This window comes from Planococcus citri, chromosome 4 (assembly GCF_950023065.1).
Source record: "Planococcus citri chromosome 4, ihPlaCitr1.1, whole genome shotgun sequence".
Taxonomy (NCBI): Eukaryota; Metazoa; Arthropoda; class Insecta; order Hemiptera; family Pseudococcidae; genus Planococcus; species Planococcus citri.
Window position 1 is genome coordinate 38,954,867 of NC_088680.1, and position 16,816 is coordinate 38,971,682.

Consider the following 16,816-nt stretch of genomic DNA (forward strand, 5'->3'; position numbering starts at 1 on the left):
TGGGTAATTACTAGGTATCGTTTTGTCAAACAGATACGTTTACGTGTGCTTTTTACGGCGTAATTACAAAGTACCACTCGTACAATTACGAATTAAGACATAAATTGGACTAATTTCATCGTTCAATGGGGTATAACTATATTACATGTGCGTTTTAACAAGCCCCAAGAAACGTGCTACGTGCATAAAATCGTAGTCAGCCCACCGGTGAACTACATACGTATATAGTGTTGGATCTTTTTTTTTCACTGTAGGTATATAAAATTATTATCTATATTAAGGAGAAGGTTTCACTTTTGTGTAAATTTTACAGAATAGACGCACCTATCGTAAAATTGATTGACTATATTGAGACATCTCATCTACCTACAGTGAAAGTATCCACTCAGCTTATGAGGTACCTATTATTTTGCTATTTTATAACGCTATAAAATCTATCACAAAAAGGGTTTATTTTTATTTTGATGGTAATTTTATTATTGGCCGATTTAGTAGGTACTATTCAGCTGTGGATGTTTAAAACCCATATGCAGGCGATTGTTTTGTTTCCTTCTTTGGATAGTGATTTGGAATGTCTTACCTTGGAAGATTCTTTGTCGGAGCCTTGTTTTTGGTGTAGATGTAATGAACTAGCAGTCAGTTTATTGGATCCAGTCAGGCCTCCGCTCAGTCTTACGTCTAAGGTTACATCTTGAAGTTTTTCGTTTTCTCGGGCGCTCACGAAGCTTTGTTTTTTACTCTTGCTTTCGGCTGCACGCCATTCGCTTAGGTTTTTACCTGCGTGAGTACAAATTGATCAGTGAGAGGTGTTGGTTTAAGGTTGAGTGGAAGAAAAGTAAATTGGTAGAAAAGAGATTGAGCAAGTTTTTTAAAGGTTTAATATTTGGAAATTTTAAAAAGATCTTTTGACTTGAAAGGTAATAAATTCAATAGTTTTTTTTTTTAATTTTCGAAATTGTTTGATGCCATTTTTTAAAATGATGCGCTTTGCTGAATAAATGGGTGAAATCGGCCATCTTTCCAATGTTCTTTTCAGTGGTTTCAGATGATAGCCCTCGATGAGAAAAAATTCCTCAGAGATTCCCCTCTCGGTTTCCTTGCATTTTTTAGCCGTTTTATTGCGTTATTTTGAAAATTTTTCAATTGACTAATTTAATGTTGACCGTTGTAATTTACTATGCTATGCTACTTATTGCAATTTTCGGCTGTTAAAACAAGAAATCGAAAAAACTCTGTATCCAGTCAAATTCTACATGAAGAAAAAATTTCTAGATGATTTTCAAATAGTATCACCTCTTCGATTCGTTTGGATTTATGAAACGTGAACCAGACGAACCAGTAATAAATCACCCCTTCAGAAGATGTCACTTTGTGCCGAAAAACAAAAATATTCCTTGAATATAAAAATGAAAAATTATATCAAAATAACGTCTAATGAAAGGCTAAAAATATAGGAATACAGGAATGAGTGAGAGGGGGTCACCAATTTCTGAGGAGTTTTTTCTCATCAAAGGGTACCATCTGAGGCCACTGGGAAGAAAATTGGGGAGGGGGCTGATTTCTCCTACTCATTAACTAGACCTTTTCAATATTTTTTTTTTTGGAATTCATTTTCTTTGAATTTTGAAAATTTCACCGATTTGATAAAATTTAAAACAACCGATTTTCCTTCAACATTTTTGCACTTATCAATTTTTTCCAGGAAAATTAATTTTCAATAATATTTCTTTAAAATTAGACCTGTTGCGAAAATCTACAATGCAATTTGTCGATATCGGTCGCTGTAGGTACATATAACTTTTTTTTCCATACTCGAGGTGGACGTTATGGAGAAGAGAAGGGGGGAGGATTTGATCAAAAAATAATTTTGATATTGGCGTCTCAAAGAACTCATTAAACCATAGCTCTTCATTTTTAAAAAAAATTTCAGGCTTATTGTAGGACTAGACTTGAAAAAACTCATAGGTGTCAAAAAATGTAGTCGAAATTCGGATTCAGCACATTAAAAAACTCTAAAAAACAAGTCACTCGAAACCTAGCTCATTTAAATCTCAAAAAAAAAAAAAACATTGGTTACTCAAATTTTTTAATTAAAAAAAAATGGGCTGAATAATGGGGGAGGGGGGTTAATACCTTAAAAGTAAGCCAAAATTCGAAATTAGGGTTGTCGAAAACACAACAAACGACGTGTCGCATGATTTTTAATTTTTTTCACCAAAATTTTATCAAAATTGAGAAGGACTACCCCTTTAGGTTGCCGGTGTAAAGGAAAATGTATCCACTGAATTTTTTCTAATTTTCAAAAGTCAGTCCTATTGTATTTGAGCCATTTTTAAAAATTAAGTTTCCTATAAAAACTTCAAATTTTAAACATTTTTGATAAAAAAAAAAAATCCTAAATAATTCTTATAGGTGTACCAACCAACCTACCTTAACGTTATTCAAAATTTCGTAGACGTACTTAAGGAGAAGTTTCAGGTTTTAGACTTTATTCATTTCCCCTTTCTTCTTCCCTCCCTTCCTTCCATTCCCTTCACTCAAGCAGATTTTAAATTAGAATTTTCAACAATTTTTTTTGAATTTTTTTCCATTTGTGAAAACTTGCAAAACAAAAAACTGTCCATCAATTTTTTTAGTTTCAGCAGTTTTTAAAAATATTTCTCGATGTAGCCAAAATGGCTCATCACTTTTTCGGCTTTTTAAAAGTTCATACCAAATTAACAACATTTCTTAATCAATAATTTTTGTAGTCTGTATTTTATGGAATTTCATTTTTTTTTTTTTAAATGACTGAATTATTTTACATAATTTCAATTCCGAACAGTTCTTAGAATAAATTTCAAAATTTAATTAAAATTAGGTAGGTACCTACCTACGTATAATTACAATGAATTCTTGAAATTTCAATTTCTTCGATTAAATTGATCCCACTCCCATTTTGCACGTTTTTCGATTAAACTAAAATCAATATTTTTCTTCTATTTCACTCATCTAAAAAATTTTCATTGAATAAGCTCAAAAAAAATCAAATTCAGAATTTTTTGAACTCGAGGTTTTCCTACGTGGTGTAAAATGATTGGATCTAATCAGATCTGATCAAATCAGAGCATTTTATAGATTCATTTTGGCCTGATCAGATCTGAGTTTCGATCAGATTACATATATCCGTTAAGACCTGGCCATTTTCAATTAGGGAAAACCTGATTGGATCTGACCACTTCAATGATCAGACTTGATCAAATGTACCAGTACAAGTTTTAGAATCTACTCGTACAAAAAAATGATCAAAATTTCCAAAAATTACTGGGGCATCACAGGATTAATTTTCCCTGTACAAGTAGTTCATTCTAAAAAAAAAAAGATCTACATACCTGTTTTATCTACCGCATTTTCCACTGATTTTCGTATCCTATGTTGAGACTCTAATAGTTGTTTTAATGGTTTCACAACTTCTTCGCAAAGGGCAGTAGCAAAAGTCCTGGAAAACAAAATAAATCAATGGAATACTTCAAACTAGGTACTTATTACTCTCTTTGTGAATACGTTTAACATTAAAAGAATAACTGCTCTATGTAGTGTTATTTTTTCAAATACCTTCGCGAATGCACAATAAAAATTCAAAATATAAAAAATATACCTACTTATTTAAAAAAAGTCAATTTGCCTTACATAGATGAAAACATGTGATTTGTCGAGCATTAATTATAAATCTAGGTAGGTATAAGCTATGCAGTCAAGTTCTCATTTTTATTAATTCACGTACTCATCAAAGACCATACCTCATATGGTTTTTTAACGGTACAATGAGCTCGTGTCATTGGCTGTGTAGTGTGTCTGTGTACTATAATATTATCGATCATATAAATCCATTCTTGCCATCGATTATGATCTGGTTTTTAAAATGTAAGTATCCTAACTTCACACAAATATGTAGCTTCGTATGTACCTATGAAAATGAACTTAATTTGATTTTATTTAGGATAAATTTTAAAAATCAGATCACAATCGATGTCAAGAATGGATTTATATGATTGATAATATGGTACACAGCCGATGACACGAGCTCAGTGTACCGTTAAAAAACCATATAGGGTTTGGTCTTTGATCGTTGTGGCGAATATCCTACGATAAGAATCACTTCCGGTACCATATTCACATACCTGAGTACATCATATAGGTTCGTCAGATATGCGAATGTAAATTATTTGTATATGCGGATTGCGGATAATAATTTTGTTTAGTATACAATATTGCACGAGTATTAAAATGTCAAATAGGTAAATTAGCTCTCGTTCACGTACAGAGTTACAAACATACGAGTACAGAGCACATACACTCGTATTTAAGATAAACAACCAAGTCTATTACTCGGTACATCGTTCGTATTACGAGTACAATGTAAACAAAGGTGCAGAGAGGAAATACATCCAACGTTATGAAAGTATATGAAACGAACCTACCTAGATAGGTACGTAACGTTTATAAATATGATTTATTTTCAATATTCTAGTTGAAAAAAAAAACTGCACAGAAAAAAAACCTCTCTTTTCTGAATACCTGCAGCTATACTACACAGTACACACGTGAGCATAAATATAATTCTCGTGATAATTTAGTTAGCATTTAAATTAGCTAGGCTACGTGGTATTTACTTGTGAATTTCACTGGTGGTTTCTAATTCAATTCCAGCCTTATGCCAAGCCTGGCTGACCGTTCCAACCGCTTCTTTGGATACTTTTAATAATTTATTTGAGAGTTTCGATAAAGTCTTCGCGTACTGGATTTCGGCTTCTGATCTGTAAATAAAAAAATAAAAAAATGTTGGCACGTTCGATATAATATTGTATTGCAGATATTATCGCATCGATGCGGATAATTGGCTCGAGTACGTTTAAAATGGTGGTTTTGGATACTTTATGGTTTCTTAAGTGTGGTTTCATAATGGTACGTAAGTTTCTATGTGAGATGGTTGATTAATGAAATTGAAAATAGGAAAGGAAGAAGAGCATTATTTATAGTTTTATAGATATACGTTAATTGAGTATTATAAGACAATAGACATACTTTGGTCTAGCTTTTTAAAAACATTTCTCATTCGGGAGTTTTTTTTTGAGGCTCAACATAACTTTTATTTCACTCACAGATGCTTTTCGTCTTATATTTACCCTTGTAATTAAATTTACGTAAATAGTGTAATGTTATTTGAAAAATTCGCGTTCGCCAATTGATCATCAAAGTGACGTAATTACTTGAATGACGAACGCTTACACGAAATCGATATCAGTTCGGTAATTAACACTCGGTACGTACAGTGTAGAAAGTGGTTACAATTGAGCGGTGAATCCCATTTTATGAGTAAGTAATTAAATCCAAAAAGAGTCAAAAGTCACAGCGAGCGGTACATATACGAGTACTTACAATCGATGTTTTTTTTTCTTTTTCTCTGCTCCTCGTTCCTTCCCTATTTCTCTCTTTTTTTACGACGTTTCCTGATTGAAATATGGACAAATAGGTACAAATCGTAAAATTGAAACGTGTGAGATTAATTCGAACTTGGGTGAGAAAAGAAGAGCAAAAACGTGGTAATGAATGAAAAAGTGATAATTGCAGATTCCTGTGGTGAGTTTCTTGTATGAAAATGCGAACTTTGAAAGGCTATAATGAAGCGTCGTTTTAGAGGGATGTTGAGGATTTGAAGTCAAGTCGGAAGGCGGGGAGTAGAAGGTACTATGGAAGTATATTTTTCTTTCTAAAGCTATAGTAAAGCCAATTTTCAAATAAGATAATTCCAGTTGTGAAATTTTAAAAATTGAAGGCCATTTTTTTTTCAAATTGGACACTTGAGCGAAATGGGAATACAATAAATATTGAGTTGATAAGTTTTGACTACCTTATTGATACCAAAGTGAAAATGTGCAAAAATGCTAACGTAAGTTTCATTTTGCGAAGGTTTCAATTTTCAGCCCTTTCAATAGTTTTCTCTATTCAAAAGCATGAAAAAGAAGACTGCAATATGAAAATACCATTAGTTGAAAAACGAGATAAAAAAATCAAGGTTTACAAAATTCATCAAGTGTAGGAGAAAAATCACAATTTAGGTGAAGAAACAGGCAGGGACGATGATTGGCATCTGATATGTTTTGAGTCAATAATAATACATCATCGACAAAAATGACTCCCATCAGTCGCTGATAATGAATCATGCAGTCGAAAGTCCGATTACATCTTTTTTTCGCTTAAATTGTACATAATTTTTCTGGCGTGATTTTGAAAATTGTGAGTAGGTAAGAATTTATCAGGCGACGCGGTAGCGGTGCCCCCCCCGCCCTCCCACGGTTTCAAGCGCGTAATGAAACGCGTTCAACCGTAGACGGCGAACCGCTACACGGAGTTATATTCTGTAACTATTTCGTAATGCAATTTCCGGGAGTTTCAAACGCAATTTTCTCAAAAACTATGCGTTTATTCAAAAAACGCATAGATACTTTTTTTTCTTATTTTTCAAAGACCTTTCAGAATATATAAGAATGATTTTTGTACGATAAAAATTCGCGAAGTTTCGAGTACCCTGTTTTTTGTAATTTTGGTAAAATTGTTCTTCAAGTTCCACTCAAAGTTAGAATGATTGACCGAACCGATTTTAATGAAATTTGGAATATAGCTTTGATTTGTTATCCATTACTGACTAAGGGTATAAAATTGTGAATTTTTTGAAAATTGACCCTGCACCCCCCCTTTTTGGGCCCCAAAAATTTTCAAAATTGACCCAAAATATCAAAAGGCACTTCTCCACCACAAACTTGATGTTCATGCAAAAATTGAACTTTGTAGCCCAATTACATCAAGCTTGAGTGGAGTCTAAAGATGCTGAAAAATGACAAATTTTGAAAAAACGAGTATTATATTTATCCAAAGTACAATCAAACCAAAGCTGGGATAGATGTACGTACATCAAAAGGCACATCTACGATGTTCAAAGTACATTTGAACAAAATTTCAGCGTGATTTGGGCGGACAGATCCCTCAAATAAGTTTGATAATCTAACTTGACTCTGGAGTCTGGTAGATTTGTCAGCCCCCAAATTTTTGGCTCATTAACTGTTTCATAGTTTGTCTCATACCATCTGGTGAAGTGGTAGGTATTTCTTATCAGGGGCGGATTCCACCATTATATCATAACATTTTTTTACTGAAATATTTTTACCTCTAGTTCATTAGGAATCGTGGAGAGGGGGGGGGGTGTAATTCTTTTTTGAAGAGTTTTTTTGGAGGTTTCTCATTTTTTAACAACTAGGAAAGTGATTCTTTTTATCATTACGTTTTTTAACAATGAAAATATCTAAACGACCCCTTAAAAGCCCTCAGAAAATATTCAGAAAAAATTGGTGGACATTTTCAGTGCATCGAATGGTTTGTTTTCAAAGGAGCTGAACAAATTAATAGTCTCATTTTTTCGATTTGATTCGTCTTAAAAATGTAACACACAATATCCGAATACACTATGATTTCGTCACGAAAAGAGAGAAGGGGATGGGGTGGAGAAAAAAAATAAATCATAATGACAGACACTTACGCTCAGTTCCTGCGAAAACATTGCCTAAATTCAATTTTTAGATAATGCCCATTTCAATCGAAATCACCTATTTTAATGATACGAAATTTTGAACTGATTCTGAGATAAAAAATTACTTCTTTGAAAGTTTTTATGAATTTTAAATCATACATTCAAAATTGAGTCGAATTTTTAAAGTTAAACGTTCAATCAATAAACATTTCAATTTTCAATTTTTCAGAATTTTTGATTTTTTTTTTCAAAATGTAAATTGAATTTACCTTTTAATCTTTGAAATTTGTTTTAACCTATCTACGATTGTTCGAATGTTATCACCTGTTCGAGATAAAGTCTGAGGAGGATATTATGGATTACCAAAAGGTGTATTTTTTTCAATTGCTGTATGTTGGGTTTCATTTTTTGAAATAGAGCAAAATTGAAAGCTATGAGATATGAGGTCAAAATCTCCATTAATTTGACATGAAATTTGGAGGGGGGGTAAACATTTTTCTTACTGTATTTCGATTCTGAAAATTTGTTACATTGAAGTCATCATTGCACATTTTCATTTTTAAATAATTTTTTGAGGATATCTGTTCTTTTTTTTTGGAGGGGGGGGGGTGGGTGTCGGGGAAGGAAGGGAGGAAGGAAAATTTTTGATCGATTCAATAAAAGTAAATCTCTCGGTCACTCAGCGTTCGATTCTGCTCATTTTACTCCCATATAGAGTAGCTCCTGAAAACAAAAAATCATCTGGCCAAAGGCTAAATGGAAAATTTAGAGTTCTATGGGGTTTTTAATTTTTCAAAATTCACCAAAAATTGCATAAAATGATGAAAAAAGTGAATCGTTATTTATCATCCCTGAAAACATTTTTTTTTTCACTCGCTCTTGAATTACAATCACACGTGGATGCCCAATTTTGACATAGGTACCATATCTATTCTAATGATGAAGTGAAGAAAATTATTAAGTATTTTTTTTGGGGAGCCGGAATTTTCAAAAAAAAATTGCATACCTAATTAATGAAAATACTCGTAAATGACTTAGGTGAAAGATTCTGGGAGTTATAGTTGTTCAATTACACATTTCGAGATTTTAGCTGAGTATTTAGTTTTTTTCTCACTAGTGTTAAAAGTGGTCCCCAAAATGCGTTGGCATTTTACAATATGACTTAAAGAGGACATTCTCAAATTCCCAGAGTTATGACTGCCCAATCACTCGTTTTGAAATTTCAGAGGACCTTTTTTTTTTTTTTTGATAAATTGGGCTCAAAAAATACGTATTTTCTCACTGATGTCGAAAGTGAACTAATCGCACATTTTAAGAATTCATGGGGATCATTTTGAAAAAATTTGGAGCCAAAAAACACTTTTTCATTATTATGGGTATGACTAATTTAATTCCCCCCGCACCTGCCACCTACAACCCCCTCAACAAAAAATATGGTTTCAAAATTCACGATTTCAAATTTGAATTCGATCTCAATATAATCTCATGGTCAATTACTTCAAAGCAGCTGTTCAGTTGAAGCATAGTAGACGTTTGAAAAAAACCCACGAATTTCCTAATTATATTATGGATTTTAAAAATTGGCACCCATGGCCCATGGCATAAAGCAAAAGTACATGCCACCTCTCGAATGGATCTCTCGCCCAGAAGACATTAGAAGACTTCCTTGAATGAGAAATGGACTTTACAAAATAAACATGTCTTCAGACCTCAATTTGGCTCATGATATTAACTACATTGATTTTTAAAACTACCAGCTCAGTATTTTTGGATCTTTATTAATTAGGTCAAGTTTCTAATTTTTTGCCATATTGACCAAAGCTGTCTAGATTGAGAAGTATCTGTCACCAAAATTGGGTAATTCTAATTGTGGTGAATTTAGACTTAGCTTATGACGTAAGAACCATCAGCTTAGTATTTCTAAATCTTCATTACCTACTGATGGTTGATCCATCAAATAAGTACTTAGTAAGTAATAGGTATCTATTTGCAGATTCTTACCTTTCTTGTAAAATGACGCTCAATTCTTTGCAAAAATCGCCTCCTTGTTTGATATACCGTCGTAGCTCTTCGAAGCCATCTTGACCCTGTAGAGAAAAAAATCACGTAAAAACATTAACACGGAAATTCCATCTCAAAATTTAAAAAAAAAATACACTAGATAGGTAAAACATTTTCAAATGAATCGCAATTTGAATTTACACCCCTTCAAAACCTCGTTTTTCTTTTTCCTCAAGAGGGACCTACGAATAAGAAAGAGTTACGTAACCGTTCGCAATTACCTTGGTGGGTAACAATCTTTGAAATTTCCTAGTAAGCGTTCGCTTACTACTACGTCTTTCGGGAGGCGCATTCGAACACAAAGAATCAACGCTTTCGGTTTCCGTCGAATCCATAAGGAAGTAGGTACTTTTATATCACAAATTCAAGTAGAGCTTTTCGCGCGATCAACGAACAAAACATCGATTAGCAACATTTCCCATCGAATTATGTATAGGTATAGGTACTTTATTTACGAATGCGACACATTTTCACCGCAGCACTTTGTACGTACTATTTTGTATACAATCGACTGAAAATATTTTTAAATATCACGGCTGGCCGACGACGACAACGACGACGATAACTACGATGACGACGCTGCAGAGACCATTCAGTGTGTATAAGAACCTAGCGAACAAGAAGGAAAAAGAACCTAAAAATTGTGTATATCGCCTGCAGCGCGCATCGTTCGTTTGTAAATATAAAATATACGCCAGGAACATATGTTTCGAAAAGTTAATTACGCGTTCGAGTATGATTAAAAAAAAATAAAGAGTGGGGAGATGGCATGGTTTTAAAGTGTTATCTGTTTGCAAGGCAAATGTACTTACTCGTATGTACAGGTATTCGAGTAGGTAAGTTTACCTACCACTTGAAAGTTAACTAAGCTAAATTAGCATCGAGAATTTTTTTTCAGCTAATTGTAGCGTAATAATAGCCGCGAAGAGCAGAGGGTGCTCGAGTAGCAAATTGACTAATCGGACGTGGGACGTGGGAAATTTAACGAGGTAATAGACATTTTTTTCCGTTTGCTTCCAAACAGTAACTCGTAAAATTATTCGTATTATTACGTCTGAAAAAAAATTCGTTTTCGAACGATAAGACGAGTTTTTTTCTCTCTTATTCTGTCGTACGAGTAAATGACGCGAAAAATACCATAAAATTATATCAAAGAGGGCGCACACCGGACGGAAGGTCGGTCCGGGTACAATGGCTTCGAAACACACCCAAGCCTTCGGCCAAAAGAAACGCCAAAATGAAAACCCTACCTAATACTTTTACATTGTTCCAGGTACATATCATTTGACCAAGACGTCATTTATCATGAAACCAATCCCATTGGAGTAATTGAGAATACAATGCCACCGTCGCAACGCTATAATTTTCAAACTAAAACGACGACGTGTTGTATTTTCCTTCTTTTTTAATTTATCGTTTTTAAACGAATTTCCCAAATGAGCAAAGTACATACGTAAGGTGTTGGTGCAAATTGCACATGAATGAAATACCTACCTACCTACTAGACATACAAGTGTATGGGGTACCACCAACTACCAAGTGCACGAGCGTAGGTGTCACATTACCTGGCCAGATAGGAAAAAAAACCATATGCTCGAGTGACATATACAATACACCATGTCGATGTCGAGTCCCGTAATGACCTTGTTTCAGGTGATCTTGTCGTGTATATTCTTCTTATAAGCGGACATATTACGAGTACGTAGTTGTACATATTGGACAGGTTTCTCAGCATTGAACGAGAGAACTCGACGAATTGTGTACGTACCTGTATATCTGATGCTGAAGCGATGGATTTGTCGATTAAATTGATAAGGGATCGAAGACGAAAAGAGAAAGGTGTGAGCAAATAGTGTCAAAATATCCACTAGTAGGAGTAAATGACGAATTTGTCGTATCCTCGAGAGACGAGATTAGTAAAATTTGTCGAGTGGTGTAAAGGCATAGAGGAAGAGGAAATGTAAAATTGACATCAGTTTTTTATGGCTCATATTGAAGATTCAATCTTGAGAAAATCAGTATTGGAAGAGCAAAAATTTATAATAATGAGGGAGACGACAAATTTTATGGCATTGCATGGTTTTCTGTTTGCCCAAGAGGACAGCTTATCCGGCTTCTTCTTACATCCTTGGTCCTGTTTTTTTGCTCATGTGTGCTGCTATCCTACTTTTGTCCTGTTTTATTGTCAAAATTGCCAAGAATGTCCTGCTTTTTTGTAAAAATTTCCTAGAAGTCCTGATTTTTGAATTAATTGCCAAAAAGTCCAGTTTTTGTCGAAATTACCAAAACAGGTCTTGTTTTTTTGCCAAAATGAAGTTTTTTTTTTTGTAAAGTTGATTAAGAGTTCTATTTTTGACAAGATACCTAGTACCTACTTCGTCAGTTTGGGGGGGGGGGATTTTTGCCAAAATTTTATGATTTTTGCAAAAATTTACAAAAAGTTTCGTTTTTGCCAAAATTGTCCAAAAGCCTTGTTTTTTTTGCAAAAATTTTCCAAAAGTCATGTTTCTTGCCAAAAATTCCAAAAATTCCCGTACTTGCCAAAATTATCAAAAAAAGGTCATTTTTCCAAAATTGTCAAAAAGTCATAGGTATGTACTTTCTGATCAAATTGCTCTGACATTCCTCTCTTTTTTTGTCAAAAATGCTAAAATCACCTTTAGGTGCTGTTTTTTTGCCAAAATTGTGAGTAAAGTGGGTATTACCTTTTCATCAAAATTGTCAAAAAAATTCTACTTTTTTGCCACGAAGTCATGCTTTTTTCATTTTTTAAAATAAAAACTGTGAAATTTTTCATTAATTTTTTTTCTTTTAGAATTTTTATTTCTGTTTATTTTTTTTTAAGTACTCAAGTAAGTAGTTTCCTTTGAAAATGAAAAAAAATTATTTTTCAATTTTTTCTTCGGTTCTGAGAAAGAAAAATCTTAAATTTTCAAGACTCTCTGCCATAGAAATTATTTTTTAAAACAAAGAATTGAGGAATATTATCTTATAATGAGTAATTTCGCAATTGTTTTAGAATAAAATTTCATGTTTTTGAATATATGTACCTACCTAAGAATTATTATTTCAATGATTTCAGTGGTACCCATTATGTTGCTCCAATTCAAAAGGGCTCTCCAGAGCACCTTTCGCATCTTTCGTTTATAATACTGCATATTTTACATAGATGCCTAGAGTGCATATATTACCTATGTGGTCATAATGTTGTATTTTTAGATTTTTAGGTCATGTAATTTTTTCCTCGCTCCAGTGATAATCAAATATGAACTAGCTAGCTTTCCTAGTGACAATTATATTCAAATTACCCAATGTTTTGAACTCAAAAATGATTTGTTTTCGTGAGAACTGAGGCGATTATATGTACATACCAGGTAAAAAATATCATTTTGAAATTTAAAAAAAATGGGCAATTGTGATTCCCTGTAGAAAACTCGATGCTACTTAATTTGATTATCACTATTTCCGATTTGAGGGTAATTTTTTCGACCATGAAAGTTGATTCTGCTAACGTTGAAGGAGAGTTTCTTATTCTATCATTCGTTATAATTATTTGGATTTTCTAGCAAATAAAAAAATTGATTTTTTCATTTTATTTTTCACGCAGATATTGGTTTTTATTTTTCAGATTTCAATTGAAATGTGACTGAGCCACTTTTCAACAAGTTTGTTCGTTCTGAAGAAATGTTTAGTTTCTTGGAAAAAGAGATTTCATGCTGGAGGCTGCACAAAAAAATGGGGCTGGAAAAACTGCATTAAAATTGGTAAGTAGGTAGGTTAATAAAATTTCCCCATATCAATTTGTTCAAAAAATACTTACCTAGCTAAAGATATGTTTTTCTTAAACATCAAAAATGTATGTACCAAACATTGAAAAACGAATCCAGCCAAGTGAAAATTTGAGAGCGAGTGCTTTTTTCAAACAGTTACACAAGAATTTTTCAAATCTCTGTAAAAGAGAAGAGAATAGAGAAAGGGTAGAACCATGCTTACATTTCAATACGATTGCCAAATTTAGATTGAACATGAACAGTTGTAATGCATCAAAAGGTTCTTGAACGACCTTCACTTCAAGATACAAGTTGATAATATTTTGGTCTAATGGTCTAATGTTGAATTTATTTCACGGGCATGGACATAAAATGCTGTTGGCATGATTTCATCACAAACCGCATCTAAAAATTGTTTATTTATGACGAAAACCGCATTGGTACAATACGCTGTGAAAGACGTTTAGAGAAATTTCGTAGCAAATTTTCGTTATGCTTCGATGCTCATTTCATTGCATTCCTTTTCATGTTTCAATTTACTTATCATTCGATTATGAATCTAAAAACCTTTAACCAATTGCAATAGAAATAGTTAGTACCTACTTGGAAATGTTTTCTCAATTTTTAGTAACTCATTTGATGAAGAAAAGAGCGCCAAAATTAAAAGAAATAATATTGGCTTGGGTACTAATTTTAATTTTTATGACTTGTAAGTATGACGAGATAAACAAATGAAATTTTCACCTTTGAAAAGAGCGAAATATCAAAATTCAGAGTATTTTTAGTTCTGGTATTTTCGTTATCTGTCTTATTCAGGTGCAAAGTTGGGAATGTTTTAAGGCATAATTTTTTCATTTCTTAAATAGGTACCTAAATTGTATGGACAAGGAAGATTTTAAATTCAAATTTTAAAGAAGGAGAAAGGTCACTTTCTGAAGAAAAACGTCAATTGGATCCGGAGGGGGAGGAGAGGAACTGCAATATGTAGAGTGAGTTTTGAAGAATCTCAAGAGTTCTAAAATGTTTTGAATAAAAAATTTTTCAACGAAGGAAATTTAATTTTTGTTGAAAAATTAGAAAAGGTAAACTTGTTCCCACGTAAAATAAATAAAAATTTCGAGTCAAAATCCCCCTCAACCCACCCCCTTGTCCAGTACTGCTAAAAAATACTGTTTTGCAGTAAAAATCTATTATCCATCATGAATATTGGATGTAAAATTTTGGTACCACCAGAAATATGTGGAGTAAGGATGAGCCTTTCGACACATTTTTTTCAGAATTTTTTATCGCGGTGGTGGGGGTGAAATTGACAAAAGAAAACTTTGAACTGCCATAGCTCCAAACTGAAAGGGTGGCCACAAAAACCATCTCCGCCAAAATGTGTACTTTTATGAGTATTTACTTCCGATTTACTCGTGAAACACAAAATTTGTCTGTAACAGACTCATTTTTTTTCAAAAAACCTACAAAAATACATACCTATGTGTTTTTTTGACAGGCAAACAATTTTTGAATTATTCAAAGAAGAATCGATAAAGGACCTCAAAATATACCATCAGCCAGAATTTCAGGCGCTGAAAATAATTTTTCGATTTTTGGAGAATTTTCAAAAAATTTGGCCCAAAAATGAGAAAAATCAAAATTTTACCAATCAACCCGGAGAGCTGAAATTTTGTTTTCAGCCTATTTTCGACCCATTTCGCCTCCATAAATCTCTCTTTTTCGGCGATGGACCTACGTCCTATGCAGCATGGTCTTATCGTCCTTAAATAATAATTAAATATGCGTACACGGCAGTTAACTCAACACCTACTACCGCGATGACCATTGTTAGCCGAGCTTCTTCACCTGTTAACCTCTGTGCGTTTATATGTCTCTATGTTCTTTATACGCGTCTAATTTGAATATTAATAGGAAACCGGGGCGTAAAGCGGTAATTTCTCTAACAACAGAAGATTGAGAAACACACGTCTTAAGAATTCTTAATCACAAACCGACACTCGAGTTCGCATCCAAGTTATGAATATTCCTCATATACGAAGCAGGTACATCTACGTATATATATACCGACAGAAACACACAGATACATTATAGTATACCTTACGCGTAAAATTGCGGAAATTTTCACGCCAATGGAGAATAAATTAGCTCTTAGGTCTAGAAAGTATCTCGATATGCTGCGAAATATACTCCAACACTAGAAGAAAATTGTCCAGAAACGAGTAGGTAGGTAATTTAAACACGATTACGGTCCAATACCTAACCGAGTGCCATAATGTTGAAGTAATCGTAATTGGGATGTGGGATGTCATAAAATGAGTGACTACCTATCTTCCTAGTTTATTTGATTAAAATTTTCGTAACTCGACTCAAGATTTCGTGCGTCTTCAAAATAGTGAAATTTTTTTTTTTTAGTTCGTGATTAGTGGTTGCTTACCTACCTACCTACTTTACACGTTTGCCAACATCCCACACACCGAGTTGTTGTTACTTGCTTGTTTGGGCGAATTACGAAGATGATATTTGGCCAGAAAGTAAATACTAAATACCTTATCTACGTAAGTTTAGCACGTTTATTGTGTCGCACGATGGTCATTACGATGATCGATAAAAAGACGCCCATTAAATGTGCACTTGAGTGTGTCGGGGTTTACGATGAAAGAGTGTTATACAGGTACTTGTCGTTACGTAATCTATAATAGGTTGTCATATTAATTGAAAAAAAAAATACATATGTATTAAGTGTATAGTATTCTACATCTAAGTACACTCTCTACGTGGACGTTATTAGCCGATTATATATCATTAAAAAGTTCCATAAACAACGCAGGCGATTTATGCGAATCTGACTCAGTCACAAACAACAGAAGAAGAAAAAAAAGTGAAACGGAGAAATTTATAGGAAAAATACTTTTATAGGTAGGTACACTCGTAGAGAAATATGGAAAAGTGAAAAACGAAATCTGAATACATCGAATAGAAAATATTATATACTGTCGTCTAGTTTTACAAAACAACAATGTAAACTGGTCAAGAGTATTCAGATAATGCCACTCGGCGATTGATTTTTTTTTCGCATTTATGTCAACTCGAAGTATGCCAAAGAATGCCGTCTGATGAACTGGATCTTCGGATAAATTTGCCCTATTAAGTACGATATTGTTTCCCTTATCCCTCTTCGGTTTGTAAATCTATCGTAAAGTCAGATCCCCGGAGGTAAGAGTTCATCGAGTGAGATTTCTTTGAAAGTGACTTAATTGGAGGAGATGGACGAGACATTCATGTCAATGGATTTATTAGATGATCGATTTATGTTACGAGTACCTAGCTTAGCTTTGTATTTTTTTATTGTAAGTACGAGACGAAGAATTGTGCAGACGTGATGGATGTTGTTGCAATGGACGTGTGAAATTTTTTGTCT

At 33.4% G+C, this 16,816-nt stretch overlaps 1 protein-coding gene and 1 long non-coding RNA gene across 4 annotated transcripts in view; one reads left to right on the forward strand and one right to left on the reverse strand.

Annotated features, from left to right (window-relative positions):
• Positions 1–16,816, forward strand: part of LOC135842821 (uncharacterized) — a 72,596-nt gene that overhangs the window by 19,956 nt on the left and 35,824 nt on the right. For both annotated transcript variants that reach the window (XR_010558191.1, XR_010558190.1), the window contains exon 3: positions 13,254–13,389. This is a non-coding gene — a long non-coding RNA (uncharacterized LOC135842821). The remainder of the gene's footprint in view (positions 1–13,253; positions 13,390–16,816) is intronic.
• Positions 1–16,816, reverse strand: part of Nost (Nostrin) — a 47,007-nt gene that overhangs the window by 10,487 nt on the left and 19,704 nt on the right. For both annotated transcript variants that reach the window (XM_065360458.1, XM_065360457.1), the window contains exons 2-5: positions 9,566–9,651; positions 4,653–4,796; positions 3,372–3,478; positions 581–777 (exon numbers count right to left, since the gene is read on the reverse strand). In XM_065360458.1, the coding sequence (XP_065216530.1) occupies positions 581–777; positions 3,372–3,478; positions 4,653–4,796; positions 9,566–9,651 (534 nt within the window). The remainder of the gene's footprint in view (positions 1–580; positions 778–3,371; positions 3,479–4,652; positions 4,797–9,565; positions 9,652–16,816) is intronic.